Raw genomic sequence first — 17303 nt, 5'->3', positions numbered from 1 at the left:
TGGCAAATTTTGGAGGAGATGATTATAATTGGGGGTAATGCAATTTACCCTCATGATATTTGAAATGAGCAAATTACCCCCTGTGAAAAAACAATAGCAATTTACCCCTTCTTCCCTCCTATATTTTTTAAAATAAAGCAATTTATCAGACCTGTCTAGGGAGGTAAATTGCTTAATTTTAAAAAATAAAAAAAATAAATTATTAATTTTTTTTCATAAATAAATAATTTACATATTTATAATATCACAAGAAGTTAAATTATCGAAAATTTTAATTTGAAGTCGAAGCAAAATAGGATCTTGTAGGAGAGTGCCTTTTGTCTCTACGTACAAGGCCAGCACTTCTTACATTAATTGACACACACACACATAGTCGTACACATATCGCCGATTCTTTGTGTTCATACTATTAAGGGGTTATTACATTGTCGGTCTGAAAAATTACATTTAATTAGTATTTTTGTTGTTTGTTTTTATCTAATAAATAAATTTTTCGTTAGTTAAAATTCATCGAATTTGTTGATATTAGTAAAAGAATTGAATGAAAATCTATAGTTACCTTACATTAACTTATTGCTGACATATTATAGGTCAAATAATTTTTTTCTAATCCTTATACATCTTCACGAATCAATGCATGTGATGACGTATATTTTCACCTTTATAAGCATATTCTGATCAGAAAAGATTTTTTTGGCTTATAATAGTTGAGTATTAAGTTAACGAAAGGTAAAAATGAATTATCATTCAACTTTTTTGTTAATATCAGCAAATTTGCTTAATTTTTAATTAACAGAAGGGTCTATTTGTTAAATAGAAACAATCATCAGCGATACTAAATGTAATTTTTCAAACCATCAGAATTTATATATGATTATATCAAAATAAATAAAGAAAAAAACCTATCAAAATTTAGTTCTTTAAAATCACGATGATTGGGAAAGTTAACAATAATCATTCAATTTTTAAAAAAATAAAAATAAATAACATACCAATAAATTGCTCTTCCATTATATAAAGGGTGATTGTTTGGTCAACAACTTCAATTCTTTTACTCACCTACCTCAAGAAAACATAAAGGGGGTTTTGTAATCATTTATGTATAGTTTTCTTTAATATAGTTCGTTATTGTGGTTTAATAGTGAAGATCGAATATTATTATATTTTTATTTTGGGCTCAAATTCTTGCGACCGGAACAGTTAGTAAGATTAAATGTACATTCTCTTATGTGTTTGTCTCCCAACATATTAGAATTTCGATTCTTGACAGGCTCGTAGCATAGTGTTTCTGTTTTCTGCTGAGAGGGACTAAGGCACAAACTCGAGAAAAATCCTTCTGCACGGAATTATTAGTAATTTAAATTTTATAACATAAAAATGAGTAATTGATAAATAACCTAAAATTTAATGTGATAATAATTAATAACAAATTGTATTATGAGATAAATAAATTTAAATTACACAAAACCCTAAAGCATGAAGGAAAACAGTTATCCACTTATCTAAATTTATATAAAAATAATTTGACCAATGATTATATTATTATAAGGGAAAAAATGCAAGCAATCCCCTTATGATATTGCAAATGACCAAATTATCCCTTATGAAAATACAAATAGCAATTTACCTCCATTATTTCTTAAAATACAATAATTTATTCTCTTATGATTTTTAAAATGAAATAATTTACCTCCCTGTATCAATGGCCGCCCAATTTTAAAGTAAGCGTCCGACTATGCTGGATTGGGTTGAATATAATGAGGCCGAAGTTTGTTATTATATTGGGCCATGACCTTGATGGGCCTGATTGGGCCGTCATCAAGTCCATTATAAAAGCGGGATATCCGGCCCATATCCAAAATTTAAGCCCATACTCAGCCCATTATACAACGACCTGTCTTTCTGAACAACAACACTTTACTATAAACCAAGACGAAATCAAAAACCCCTCCCGCTCTTTTCTCTCGGAAATTCTGAAATCTAAACCCCTAATCCCTCGTTCCAAAACCCTCGTCTCAATCTTACAAATTAAAGCGATAATTAATACAGTTTGTACAAAATGAGAGAGGAGCAAATAGAGAAGCTGCGGGGGGTGGTCCGTGACTGCGTGAGCAAGCATTTGTACTCGTCGGCGATCTTCTTCGCCGACAAGGTGGCGGCGGTGACGTCTGACCCAGCCGACATATATATGCAGGCACAGGCGCTGTACCTTGGTCGACACTACCGCCGCGCTTTCCACCTCCTAAATGCCTCCCAGATCGTTCTCCGAGACCTCCGCTTTCGCTACCTTGCTGCCAAATGCCTTGTAATGATTTTCTTTTTTTTCTTTTTTTCTCTTTTTTCTTTCGCAGCATTACGGAGAGCTATAATATGTACTGATATGATATACAATTTCATTTTATTAGACTTGCTCTTAGGTTACTTTTTGTGTTTTTCTTTTTGGAATTTTGAAATTTCGTGGTGCTTTTCATTTCCCTTTGAGTTTCCATGGGAAGTGGGAGCTGTCTTGAGTGTTTGTCGAAATGTGACAGACTAGAAAAATAGAAGCATCGTTGCAACTGTAAACGTTTACATTTCACATGAAGATTGAGGATTTCATTAATAATTAAATATCTTATAGAAAACTTTGGGGTGTTACCTATATTTGGAAGTTTACCTTTGTTTTCGGCAAGTAAGCAGTCCCTTCTGGAAGTGGTGAGGTATCTTGCAAGATACTTAATGAATAAGTTGCTAATTAGCTGGCAGACCCTTTCAGGAAATTTTGGGATATAAATCTTTTCCAGGAGCGTTTTGGAAAAGTACTTCAGCAGTTGAGCTTTAATAACAGTTTAGAATTCTTAGTTTAGGGTTTTTCGCACCATTCCTTGTAATCAGTATCTAGTAAATACCTGGAATTTCGACATGCTCATCTTATAATACTCTATTCCCTTAGGATTTTGGTAATTGGATAGGTCTATCTGTTTCCTGCAGTTCTCTGTACGAATGCTTCCATGATAGTGATTGATTGGTTGAGATAAGAAAAATCACCTCTGCATTGATACTCCTTGTTAAATAATAATATGTGATATAACCAGGAAGAATTGAAGGAGTGGGATCAATGCCTGTTAATGCTTGGTGATGCTAAAGTGGATGAACATGGTAACATTACAGACACAAAAGATTATAGTAGCATGTACCTGGACAAAGATGGTGAAGATCGAGAAATTAATGTAAGTTTGTTTTTATCCAGCACATGAAAATGTCCTATTTACTATTTGCCAAATTAATTGGTGAAAGGAGAGAAGCAAAAAAGAAAAAGACTCATCAATAACTTTATCTAAAGTGGTCAGAGTGAAGAAATGATGCTTAGATTCCTGTGACAGATTATATCAGCAATATGCTTTTTAAGAGGCAAGGCATACGAGGCCTTGGAAAATCGTTCACAGGCTCGGTTATGGTAAGCAACATGTATTTTTTCCTCAAAATATATTAGATCTACATTAGAAATGACAAATGTGGATGTCGTTCTCTCTCTCTCTCTTTGCCATTCATTTTTGGTACTACTTGATTCACTCTCTCCTCTGTTTCTGATCTTATTCTGTTGTTTCCTTGCTTATTTTGGCTTAGCTGAATCAATTCTTGTCGGTATTCATTGCAAGCTGAATCAGTTATTGTCTGTATTCAGTGCGACATTCTTCTATTGTTGATAAATCTAGGGTAGAGTACATTTGGCTTAGCTAAGAGAGTCAGTTTTATTCTACCTTTTTCTTGTGACACTTGAAGGTACAAAGCTGCCATCAAAGCTGATCCTTTGTGTTATGAGGTACGCCAGTTACTGTGTTGCAGCATAATTTGGTATAGCATGAAACTATTATGCTAAAGCTGTTAGCTTTTGGCATTGATCAATCTTAGAATGGCTCAACTGATTATCTCTACATCAGATGTTAAATTACTTAGTGCAATTGCAACCCTGTAATTCTTCTTTACTAAAGTTACTATTTGTCATGGATCAATTTGTTCTTGTTTCAGGCCCTGGAATGTCTTATAGATGGTCACATGCTCACTTGCGAAGAAGGTGAGGACCTGTCTACTAGGGAGAATGCAAGTCTGAATTGAACCACCCAAATATGATCCAGACTAGCATAACATGTAACCTAGGGTGTACTCTGTTATGTGCGACTTTATATCTTGCAGTTTCTTGAACACTTCATTATTTTTGCCTGAATAATTGTCACCATTAAGGAAATCTTCCTGAGCTTCCGGCTGTTTATTTGCTGAACACTGGAAACCTAATTCCATTATTTATATGTTCTAGAGACCAATCTACTAGCTGCTTTGCAATTTGGCCCTGAAGATGGATGGCTCTCTTCATTTTATTCATGCTTGATTAAGAAAGTGAGTATTATTTTGACTGCCAGTGTAGTTCCAGGTTTATTGAACTAGTCACTGATTCATTCATTCTCATTAATGTTGTGTATGTCTTTTGGTTGTGTATTAGTATTAACTTGTGACATCATTATTCCCAGTATGATAAAGACAATGTCGTTGAAACCAAGTTTAGAGAACTTGAGCAGGAAGTTTCTAATACAAAGATGTCGGAAAAATCATTATGTACACTGAAGAATAACACTGATCTCTTAGCCTGCAAAGCTGAGTACTACCATCAGTGTGGCGAATACCAGAAATGTTTTGAACTGACATCAATGTGGGTTTGTAATTGCTTTGAATCGAGCTTGAGTTTCACTTTTACCCTATTACCCATGCCACTTGCTTACTTCACATGTTTAATTCAGATTGCTCGAGAAAGACCCTTTCCACTTAAAGTGTACCCTGGTGCATTTAGCAGCAGCAATGGAGCTTGGGCATTCCAATGAACTCTATCTAATGGCATGCAATTTAGTCAAGGACTACCCTCAAAAGTAAGAATGCGTTGACTTTCTGCATAATCAATTTACAGCCCTTATTATTGATCTAAAAAGGGAAATTATTATTTTTTTATCATTTTCTTTCTTAGATTTTCTCTGATCATGAGAATCATATTTAAAATGTCTTCCTACTTGTAGATTATTTACATGGTACTTGCGCCGACAGTAGCTTTAAGGGTATTGCTAACACTTATCGAAGTGGCATAACAACTTGATAAAAAAAAAGTAGTATGGAGTTGGATTAGGAATATTGGTTGTGGCACATACATGCTAGCAATAAGATTCAGATGTGATTCCAAAAGCACAGGGGCAAACCAAAGATATTCACTATTCTACTCAGTTATAGATAGGCTTTCGGATTTTGATTCATAGCTTACAGGTTTGCTCTTCATTTGTGTAGTAAGTTTGCTAAAGTTTGGACAGGGTATCTTTCATATCTAGCATGTGCCTCATAATTTATGTATACGGTGAACTTAGTGTCACAAGCGTGCAACATGGAAATAGACCTAGAATTGAAATGTACTAATATTTCTGCTTACTTTGATTTTATTTGACTGGTCCTCGAGTATTATATGGTTGAATCAGAAATAAAAGCGCAAAAATTTTGGGCACTTGTATGTTTCTTTTCACATACCTATTCTACTTAATTCAAAAAACCCTTATTCCGTATAATTCAGCTAGTAACTCTTATTCTGAAACTAGTTCCCATGTTCTTCTTCTTGAGATGATTATCTAAATTATGCAATTTTATCTATCCCTTTCCATAGTAAAACATTCAGATTTATGTCTCAGTGAATTCCTATAACATGTTTATTCAGAGCTCTGTCATGGTTTGCTGTTGGTTGCTATTACTACTGCATCAAAAAGTATGATCAATCACGCCGTTATTTCAGGTACCAACACTTGACAATTGGTTTTTACAAGGACTATGCATAATCTTTGATTTCAATTTTGCTTCATCTCCCAGATGGGCCAAAACATGGACAATGTTTGCCTTGATTTGTTTTGGAAGTTTTGGTGGTGTTTTGAGATGTTTTGAAACAACGCCTCATTCGTTTTTTGTCAAAATAAGTCTACACTAATTATAGGCCCTACAATTAAAAAAATTATATACATACTCATACATATATATAAATATATATAAAAGAGATATGATTTGACAATGAACAGTAGTTTTTGTCTCCTACTAAACAACATCAATACCATACTTATTTTATATTATCTCCAAAAACAAATCCAAAAACATACACACTATCTCTAACACATACTTATTTATCTTTGTTTTTCTCTCTATCTCCACAAAACACATCAAAACAAGTTTAAAATGAAACCAAACATAGTGATTATCTTTCCATCTGTGCTTTAATTTTGTAATTTGGGTGGAAAGGAGGGGAGACTACATTGATATTGTAGTTTAATAACTCCTACATGTTTAAATGCATCATTATTTTCATCCAATATTCACATTTGTTCCAGAGTCATTCCTACTGAAGTACTGATCAATCCCTATTTTCTGCTGGTCAGTTGTGTATTGCTCACATAGGCTTTAGTAGTGTTATGTAGTCTACCTGTTCGGAAAGTCCAATTTCACCATGCTCTTACTCAGTTGGCAGTCTACGTCAATTGATGCAATATACTGAAGCAATAGCGAAGGGATACTGCCAAGATCAGGTTTCTACACTGGTTGGAACTTTCTCAGAGAACTGAAAGTGTGTGGTAGAAGAATTTACTTCTTGTTGTTATGCAGCTGAAGGTGGACGGGAATAATTGTATGAATTTATACTCAGGAAAACATATATCATACTAAGGTGAAGAGAAATGAGGATTATTTAGTGACGATGTTACTTCATCTTTTAGGGATGAGCATCATCGTCTCCTAAATCATATCATGTACTCTGTCATATCAATTCTTTCTTTTTAACTTAGTTCCTTATGCAATCAATGACTTAATGGTGAAATAAAGACTTCTTAATCTGAGTTTTGTTTGCTTACTATGGAAAGAAAGATGCTTTTTACCTTATATTTTTTTTCCCTCCATTTAGGAGGCTATAATACTAAAGCTCAAAATTCCTTGGACTTATTCCCATTCAATTTTGTGTTATCTTAAGCTTTTGGTGACGGTATTCGTTTATCTAGTGAAGGACTTCTAATTTGGTTGAGCACTTACCAAATGAACACATTTTGATCAAATAAGACAACAAAATCTGTATTTAACATTTTGGTATTCCTCAAGATCTCCTGCTCAATTTCCAATTTGAGATTAATGGTTTTCATTATCCTATTCCAGCAAGGCAACAAGTTTAGATGGAACATTTGCGCCAGGTTGGATTGGCTATGGGAATGCATATGCGGCTCAAGAAGAAGGAGACCAAGCAATGTCAGCTTACCGCACTGCGGCCCGTTTATTTCCAGGGTAAATTTTTCACGATGCCTATCATACATATTTCCAGGGTACTGTGTTTAACAGCTGTTTGATTTTGCATTTATCCTCTGGTTATACTTATACTAAAGACAATATAAATGTTTCATTTTACCTGATTCATCAAATTGTTGGAACTTTTCATCTTTGGATGAATTTCGATCATTAATTTTCTAAATCCTTAGGGGGGAAAATTGACCTGAACTTTCTTTAAAGAAGTTAAAGTAAGTTTTTGCATTGAACTTCTCTACATTTTTTGTTTATTAACTGCATCTTTCTTTACCCTGGATCCTGGTTTAGAACCTACTGTGGTTTTGAACTACTGGAATTGCAATGTTTTCAGAAGCATACTAACGGAGTTATGGTCAAGTTGATGAACCAGAAATTACTTTCTCAATGCCGGATCTTCTGCTGCGCACTTGGTGTCTGTGTTGGATTGAAGAGAGTTCCTTGATGTTAACCTATCAACCATAATAATGGGTGTACTAGACCTCTATAAGAATATACATGGATGTTATGGCCTTCATTCTCTGATTTCTTTGTCCTCTATACTCTTGTTCGTACTTAGCACTGGGATTTTTTTCTTCTAGGTAACAAAGTTAGTAATATGTTTTCTAGTTACGACTCATGAGTGGTTCGTGACTTTGTTTACTCAAATGGTGCACATGGCACGCCCTCAGCACCATTTCATATAATGGCGCATCCCTTGCAAATGGTGACGCCGAAAGGGCTGGGGCTTGAAAAGAACTGGATGAAACCCAATTCTTTTCAAGCACTAGGCTTTGCCTAGTGTAAATAAAGGCTAGGCTTTTTAGTCCAGCCTTTTTCTTTAAAAATAAAAAAGAAAAAGTTATAGAAATTTACACAACAATTAGGCTGATGAGGTTAGGGTTTTACTCTTTCCTAAAACTGATGAAATTTACACAAAAAATTATGTGGATTATGACTTTGGGGTCGAATTTGAGTTAGATTGGTGGATATTTTATGTTTGTTTTCATTTTTATAATGACTATGTTGATTATTCAATGGTTTTGCATATTTTGAACTCTTTATTTTTTTCCCTAAGACTTTTTTCTTGCATGTCTTTTATGGTACGATGATTAAAATAATTTCTAGTGTCTATATTTAATTGCTTGTGCACTTTTTATGTGAAAATATATTGATGTATTTCTGTACATGTGGGCCACAGTGTGCGCCACGCCGTGTGCCAGGGCTCCAGGGGACCCTTGTGCCATGGTGCGCTGTGCAATATTAACAACTATGATTCAAATATTATAGATGATATAGTCCCTTTGTTTACATATTAAGTACTCGCTTCCTTATAGGTTGAATTTTGATTTTCCTTTATTCAGGTGCCATTTGCCAACTCTATATATAGGAATGGAATACATGCGAACCCACAGCTTCAAACTTGCTGAGCAGGTGATTATAACACTCTAGTTCAGATGCCTATTCACAGCTTTGCTTCTGACTTTGGACCTGGGCTGTCAATTAGTTGGAACGATATAGATTTTGTATTTTCCGTTGTTGCTTAATATAAAATGTGTTATTCATCTGGTTCATTGTACTTAAGGCAAGCTGCATTCAGTTTTTTATGCAGGCCCAGGCTGTATGTCCTTCAGATCCACTTGTATATAACGAGCTTGGAGTTGTGGCTTATCATATGAAGGAGTAAGATATTTAACCCTTAATAAGTTAGTACTTGTTAATTTTGAGAGAAATATTGTTTGTGATATGATTTGTTACATGAATATGAATAATTACTATATGTTCTCTTCATTTTAGTCTATGATATGATGAGAAAAGTCAAAAAATGGTTTTAGTTGTTTAACACGGAGACATGCGCCAAAAGAATAGGAAGGAGAAGTGAGATAAAAAGGGAAGAGGGAGGGAAGAGGAAACGTATTGTTGCTAGATGTACACTTGACAAATTTCCTGAAAGCTTCTCCACAAAGAGACCCAAGAGACTAAGGTGGCTACTCTGCAGTCTCTTAAATTCGTTAATAGTATTGTGTGAGACCTGTGGGTTATTTGTTTACTTGTTTTGTTGCTGTGAGGTGTAAATTGCTGTTTATGTACTCTAGACCCCTATGATTGGATATTGGAGCTTATATAAGTTCCATGGTATTTTTTATCTCAAGGTATTGATTTGGATGAAAGACTGAGCTTCTTAAAGGCCTTTGATACAAGTAAATGTATTTCATTTAGTGAGATTGTATAGAAATACTCTCGGCAGTGTGAACTTTGAAGTTCTAGTAAGAAGATATTGGGCAGAGTTGGTCTTTGAATCCTCAAGGTTCCTCAAAAGGTTTGGTTGATGTCCTGTCTAAATGAAAACCTATGACATTCAGGAATTTGATGTCCTCATATGCTACTTACTGACAGTTTCTGAGGTGTTTAGTTAAGAACCGGCAAGTAAACCATTGTCTATATATCTGAACTTATTTCGTAAGATCTCTGCACACTAATCTGACAGAGATATAAATTGAGCTTCTTGTTTATGATGGCATGATTTTCCTTTTCCAATCTTTCAGGTATAAGAAGGCTGTGTGGTGGTTTGAGAAGACGTTGGCTCAGGTACCATCCTCTTTAAGTGAGATGTGGGAGCCAACTGTCGTCAACCTTGCTCATGCATTGAGAAAATTGAGGTGTGTCTTGTCTTTTTATGCTACAAAGAGTTGTTTGCAAGGTCAGTCACAGAAATGGGTGCTTCATAAAATCAACTGCTTTTTCTGTGTGGTATTATGCCCTGATGGTTCTCTTATTCTTTGATGATAGCATCTCTTTAATTTTTGTGTCCATGTGGATCAAATGAAGCCATTCCATTGTCATGATGAACTTTTAATTTTTGTTCTCCATACTTGATGAAACCTGTTGATATTTTGGATAAAAACCCTCATTGCAGTTATTGCATTTATGCTAATATTCTTTACTGTTAGCAAGTGCAGAACTAGCTACACACTAATTATCTTTGGCTAAACAAATGGAAAGAATTGTGAAATATAATTTTTTCTTTGTACCATTTTCACTGATGTGAGAATGCTCTTCCTTTCTTAGCCACTCAACTTTGACACTGAGGCTTTCCTTTCTAGTTTTCTGATCTCTTCTCAAGACTTGCTTTTCCTCAGAATCTAATGGCTTTTTGATTGCCTTAAATTTCAGTTCTATTTTATGATTAACAACAATAAATTGCTCTAACAATCAGGAGGTACAACGAGGCTATTATTTACTATGAGAAAGCACTTGCATTATCAACAAGAAGTTTGAGTACTTATGCAGGTCTTGCATACACATATCATCTGCAGGTAACTATTTCTGAAAGTCCTTGTATTATCTTCTAGAATCGAGGTTGGGATTGTCTTACAGATCTTTCCTTTTCCAGGACAATTTTACATCAGCAATTACTCACTATCACAAGGTAATGTTTCTCAAGTTGAAAAAGATTAATATGTGGTTTCCCAGGTCTTTATTTTTTTGATAGTAGAACCACAGACAATCGCAAGCACTGGAAGCTTTTCATACTTTGATCATTCTCATATTCGGACTTGCTGGTAATATATCGTTCTATTAACAGGCTTTATGGCTCAAACCAGACGACCAGTTTTGCACAGAGATGCTGACATTAGCTTTGGCAGATGAATGCCGCCTTGGTATAGATCCAAAAGTTGAGACAGTTAAAAGCCAGCTATTTGCTTAATTGGAAAGCAGACCTCCAGGTTTATTTATGTTGTTTATGTAATCTGTAAACATAGGGAATAAGAAAGATAGGTGAAGATGTAGGTAGTGCTATGTCATATTCAATTGTTGTATCATGGGGGAAAGAATGTGTTGTATTTTAGTAAATGCAATAGGCCAAAGTTCAAGAATCCAATTTTGTGTATTTATGGCCAAATCATTTTTATATATGCTATTTCACAAAGTTGATTTGTTTACTCCATATATATAATGTCCAAATTTTCTGGAGTTAGTTATTTTCTTTGGAAGATTTTGCCAGGCTGATCTAAAACTTATAACACCGTAATCATGTAACTCAAAAGATTTACTATGTGCATGAAGCAGTGTGGATGTGAAGAAATATTCAGCACCACATGGAAAACTACAACTTTTATGAGGAAAACTTGGTAGTGAAATAGTCTGGAGTGATCTGCATTTAGTCTCCCTCTGCAGAGAATCTGAAAAGAAACGAAAGGAATTACCATATGTTTGTAACATGGAAGGTAGGTGTAGTTATCCATATTAACATAAGGGTTGTGTGATTATTCCAAATTGTACGAAGCCAGTGATCTGCTCAGCGCAAGAATGAGGCTAAAAGTACAGATATATCAGTTCAACTGTTCAAGTCCACATAGTCCTTTGGCAAAGAAGACTGACGATGAGGCAACAACCTTGTCCCCATAACATATCAATAAATCAGCAAAGAAGTATGTTCCCCTTCCTCCTTTAGAGCTACAAACTAAAGTCAGATGATAACAGCATTTCAATGCCCAAGGTCAACAGAATCATATTCAGAGTTATGCTAAGAAAAGCATAAAACTGCTCCTATAACCATGAATATCACTTCACATAATCTTCATTTTCCATGCCTTCTTCAAATGACTTACTACTCAATTTTGAAGTACAGAATCCTTGGCTCTTGAAGCCCTAAGATTATATCAGTTTGTTAGAAGGATGCAAACTTCATGGTTTTAACCAAGGGGCAAACCAGGAATATGTTTATGGGAGATTATCAAGTGTGCAACCACGCCATTTTTAGTGTCTGAACTTTTTCAGTCCCTCTTTATCCGAGCTGTATCACTGATGTATGCATTCAGATGCTGCCCAAATATCTTGGTTGAAAATGACTGCATCACATGTTGTCGGGCTTCTCTTCCCATGGTTCTTGACAACTGAGGATCCCGGATAAAGTTAGCCATGGCCATGGAGAAGTCATGAGGGCTGGGGTCACAGAGGTAGCCTGTCACTCCATTCTTTATAGTCTCGACTGGACCCCCACTGTTGCACGCAATTACAGGCTTGTGGGCTGCCATCGCTTCTATAGGGACGATGCCAAAATGCTCATCCTACATCAGCTGTATTATGTTAGAAGAATTCTCACACCCCATTCCAATTAATTAACAAGAATATCAGATGGTGCCAAACCTTGGGTGTGTATACCACACAAAGGCATTGTAAAAGAAGAGTGTTTCTTTCGGATGTGGGGCAAGATGTGATGAATTGGACCCGACGAGACACTCCCTCTCGTTCTGCTAAGTTTTTCAGTTCCTCCAAATACTCAACATTCTCTCTGAGCCGTTTATCAAAGCCACCTTATAGAAACAAAAGTGCATATGAGATGTCCCATTTTAAGCCCAACTAAAAATTGGCTGATTTGACAAGTTTGTGCAGACAGAATTCAATAAATTGATGACATTTACAGCCAAAAACTGATAGTTCACTGCTACCAAGCAGTTTCCTAGAGAGAAAAATATTAAGAAAAGCAAAACCAAGAAAGAGAAGACCACAGTAGTTAATGGCACATCGTGGAGCGCGCCTCTCGCGCCATTCATGGCCTATGGCGCGTGCCTTCACAATGGCGAGGCCATGGCGCTCGCCTGGGCGCCATTTAGGCATTGCCCAGGCACGTGCCAGGTGCGCCTTTATGAAGACGGGCCTGGGCGGACTGGGTGCTGGCTGGGCGGCCTCGGCCCATCAATAAAAAAAAACCTAACAAATAAAGGAATTTCAGCAGAAATAAATATTCTGCATGCATGAGTAACCTGTTCATTCCTTCCTGACTCTTCTTTCTTCGGTTTTCTTCTTAATTTTAGACTGTTAGTGTTTTGCTTTAATTATGTAATTGTTTGTAGACTAGTAGTCCATGATTATGTTATTTACTTCTTTAATTAAATATAAATATAAATTAAAATTACCTATTTTTCATATGTTTTAATGATATAAGTATGCTATGAAATTTCAGTTAGAGACTTTCAGTAATTCAACTATAAGGTTGTATGTATTGTTTAGTTTATGAAGTTTTGTTATGTTGAATTTGTTGTTTTATACGTCTTATTTAACTCTTTATCCATTAATCTACTCAAAATAATACTAATTATATAAATATATAGATTATTTCTTATATTTGCGCCATCCTTCGAAAAGGCGCGCGCCGCGCCGTGCGCCATGGCTGCAGGAGCCCTTGGCCCCATTGACTACTATGGAGAAGACGAGAGAAAATGCGAGAAGAACAATTCAGATACAACCCAGTAATACGAATGTGTTCGAATAAGAATGCAGATAGATCATGTCACATAACTTACTAAGAGAAGGATGAAACTTACCTGCAACAATCAAGGAAAGCTCGTCTTTTTTGTCACCTTGAAGGAAATCCTGTTGGCTGTTGTAGAGCATAGCAAAGGCAGATATAGCTAGCTCTATATTCTTTTTCCGCTCAAAACGATTGATGGACAGAAAATTCAACCTGAAAAAAAGCAAAGAAGATATAGACAGGGTGGCTTAATCGATTATACTTCTATACATACAGATTTTTTCTTTCTTAGCTTGTCCTTTCATGCTGAGAAATGCAGTTCAGAGTATATATGTCTAAAGAATGGAACTAAAGCTAATACGATATTTTCTTTAGTCCATGCTAAAAATTGAAGGTACCAAGAGATAGGAGCATGTCTGTTACTTAGTAGCATTAGGTTCGTCAAACTGATCCACATTGACAGCTGGATAAAGCACGGCTGGTCTAATCCCTCGTGAATTTAAATGTTTGAAAGTCTTTGTGAAAGTTGATGCAGTAAATTTGCTGTTTACGAGAATTAGATCAGCCATACCTACAATAAATGAGGCAGATCGCAGAAGAGTCAAAATTTGCAAAGAGTATAATGGAAAAGAAATATAATATGCATCTAAGAGATGAACAAAATACTGGACACACAAAATAAAATTAAAAAAAAAATTACAAAGCTTAAAGAGACCTGTTGTCATTTCTTCCAAAAAGTCTATAGGTTTCCGATAAATTCTCCTAAGGATAGTAGTGTGTTGAGCTAGCAACAAGTCCGGGAAATGGCAATAGAATACAACCTGGATACAAGAAAAATTATGAACTGTATAAGCTGTAATGCCACTAACAATAGCAAACATTAAGTGACAAATTTGTTTTGAATGCATTCCAACCTTTGATGACTTTTTCAACTTCATTAGAGGAATGATGACAGAGACCTGATCCGCAAGTATAATGTCGAAAGAAGGATACATAAACAAAACACAAAGAGCAACAAAAATACACCGCAAATATGCGCATACTGCATGGAGACGGTAAAAAATATGCCGAGGTAGGAAAGCACCATATACTGTGACTGGAAAGGTACCTGCCCATATAAGATTACTTCAGATTTCAAAACAACAAAATGCATAAACCCTATTCAGATTAAGATCAAAATTTCTCCGAGAAAAGAGAATAGAAGAAAGACTTGTACACACCAGATACGGTCTCCTCAAAACAATGTGTTTTGTCATGGTGTGACGTAAATATATGAACATTATGACCATTAGATGAGATTTCCACAGCAGCATCAACTATTAATCTTTCCGCTCCACCTAGCATAGTGGAAAACTATTACATAAGTAACTGAAAGACCATAAGTAGACTATAAAGGGGCAAACCAGAAAAAGCGATAAATTAAACACTCATGATTCATATGCATCTTCAAAAATCATATTCATACAAATTCATAGGCATGTAAAACACGAACCAATGCAAATCATGTGTATCAGTATCAACTGAAGAAGATACAAATATTACCCCAAAGATATAATTGTTACACTTAGTCAAGAAGCTGGCTCTAGATTTGAAGCAAAAACAGGCACGTAAGAAACTGAAATGTGTATCATCTCAATTGACAATACATGAAAATTCTTTCCCACATCATAAAACCAAACCTAACGATTTGTGCAAAATTTTACGAGGTGCCATGAAAATTTTTCACACGTGCTCCTCCTGATCAAACTAGAGCTTCTCCCTGAACTCCCCATATCAGACAACAAATCCCACATCTCTCTAAGTTTTGCAACGCAATTAAAGCAGGCCCTCCTCCAACTTACATCACGGATTGAAAATACATTCCGACATTGACAGCAAGAATTCTCAAAGACTTCGTCTTTATATTAAAAGCAATAAAGCTCACACATTTTCACCTTTCTGCAATCTTCATACCTACAGGTTCTACCTCGGATTAAACTCATATGCATGATTTCCACAATTCAAACACAGGAATCGCTCGCCCTGACTATTAACTACTCATCATTCGCGGAAACTAACATAATGATTAAAATAGCAAAACCCCAGAAATAAATAGCACGAATTCCAGTATAAGATCAATTCTAAAAATAAAAAAATAAAAAAAATCATATAAACCAAACAATTCTTGATGCAATTCAACATGGGTCGTGATATAGATGATATGCCGCAATCGGAGTTACCTATTCCAAGATCAGGGTGAATAATCGCTATGTTTAACTTTGAGCTATCTCTTCTTCCCATGGCTGCTTCTGCGCTTTTCACCTTCTTCACTGCACAGTCTTTTCAATTTTATCTTTGATCAAATTATTCAGAACAGAGAAAGGGAAAGATAAATATAAATGACGAGCAAAAGCGTTTGATCTATGTGTTTCCGACCAATCATAAGAAGCCACGTCCGAAATAGCCCAAAATTAGGTTTGGATTATGGCACGTTTTTGCAAAATTGAAATAAAATCTTTTCTAAAGACTTTAAATAAATTATTTATTATCTTTAAATAATCTTTCGGGTAAATAACAAGTTTCTCTAAAATTTGATATAATTATAAATACTCTTTTATTATTTAAAAAATTACCAACACTTCTCTAGTTTTAACCGTCACCCAACAACTATCTCAATTCATTAGTTTTTATTATTTTTTCATCTTTTTTTTTCTATAAACTGATCAAAATGTCCATATACATTATAAATTACAATTTTATTTACGTATGAAATTTTTATGAATTAAGTGATATTTTTTTAAAAATAATTTTTTTGATTTTTCAATCCAACTCTTCTGATTTGATACAAATTCATATTTTTTTTAAAAAAAATACAGAAAATGATAAAATTGACAATTTTAAATCTCTATCTAATAATTATAAATTATCAAACACCATAAAATATTTATAATTTTTTAAATAATAAAAAATATTTAATTATATCAAATTTTAAGAAAGATCGTCGTAAATTATTCTAATATTTTATTATAATCATTGAGATAACAATGATAGAAGAGACGCTTTTGCTATTCCCCAAGGGAGATAAATGCCAAAATTTCAACACTTTTTGTTTAACTATATTATATAAAATGTTAACAAATTTTAAATTCTTTTTACATTTAGCTATTTAAAATAAATACTATATTACTAAAATTGAGAGTGTAGAGTAACTTTCTTGGTATTACTCGTGTGCGTATTGGAGTCCAATAGCATTACAATGGTCAAAGATTTTTTTTTAAAAATTCTTTGATCAGTTGACTTAATTTGTAAAGTGAATATTAGCACTCCGATATTTAAATCAATAATTGAATTATGTGAAATAAAATAGAGAAGCTTGAAAATACGAGATAATGCTAAATTAATTGGTGTGGCGTACCTGGATGTAAGAATAAAAAGCTAAAATAAGTTAGCAGAGTGCAGAAAATGAGTGGGGAAGGCGTAGCCTGGCCCTTACTGTCCAAGAGTGAAAGTGTGTTGAGACTGAATGACTTATCTTTTGACTACGATGGGCTCTCATGAGATTTGTCATAATTATATATTTTTTCGATATTTGAAAATGTTATAAATATCCTCTTAAAATTACAAATATTCTAACAAACAACTCCTTAAAACAATCAATTGTAAGTGAGTATTTGTTAGGGTATTTGTAATTTTTTAAATAATGAGGGAGTATTTGTAATTATGACAAATCTTATGAGAGTCCGTCGTGATGTATACT

At 34.6% G+C, this 17303-nt stretch overlaps 2 protein-coding genes across 2 annotated transcripts; one reads left to right on the top strand and one right to left on the bottom strand.

The window, feature by feature from the left end:
- Positions 1-1914: 1914 nt before the first annotated feature.
- Positions 1915-11242, top strand: APC6 (anaphase promoting complex 6). The gene is made up of 16 exons (XM_011099911.3): positions 1915-2305; positions 3075-3209; positions 3363-3436; positions 3763-3802; positions 4009-4054; positions 4295-4374; positions 4506-4684; positions 4773-4898; positions 5723-5797; positions 7192-7317; positions 8676-8745; positions 8912-8994; positions 9858-9971; positions 10529-10628; positions 10706-10741; positions 10898-11242. The coding sequence occupies exons 1-16, from the start codon at positions 2060-2062 to the stop codon at positions 11018-11020; spliced, it is 1653 nt and encodes a 550-aa protein (XP_011098213.1). The 5' UTR covers positions 1915-2059; the 3' UTR covers positions 11021-11242.
- Positions 11243-11623: 381 nt separating this feature from the next.
- LOC105176930 (UDP-Glycosyltransferase superfamily protein) lies at positions 11624-15944 on the bottom strand. Its single transcript, XM_011099912.3, has 8 exons — positions 15787-15944; positions 14788-14904; positions 14482-14675; positions 14283-14388; positions 13991-14138; positions 13641-13780; positions 12463-12629; positions 11624-12383 (listed from the first exon to the last, which is right to left on the bottom strand). The coding sequence occupies exons 1-8, from the start codon at positions 15845-15847 to the stop codon at positions 12090-12092; spliced, it is 1227 nt and encodes a 408-aa protein (XP_011098214.1). The 5' UTR covers positions 15848-15944; the 3' UTR covers positions 11624-12089.
- Positions 15945-17303: the final 1359 nt, after the last annotated feature.

Source organism: Sesamum indicum, linkage group LG13, assembly GCF_026168435.1.
Source record: "Sesamum indicum cultivar Baizhima isolate 11 linkage group LG13, ASM2616843v1, whole genome shotgun sequence".
In the NCBI taxonomy this organism is placed as follows: Eukaryota; Viridiplantae; Streptophyta; class Magnoliopsida; order Lamiales; family Pedaliaceae; genus Sesamum; species Sesamum indicum.
The sequence above is the reverse complement of the archived record's forward strand: the minus strand, read 5'-3'. Positions and strand labels throughout refer to the sequence as shown.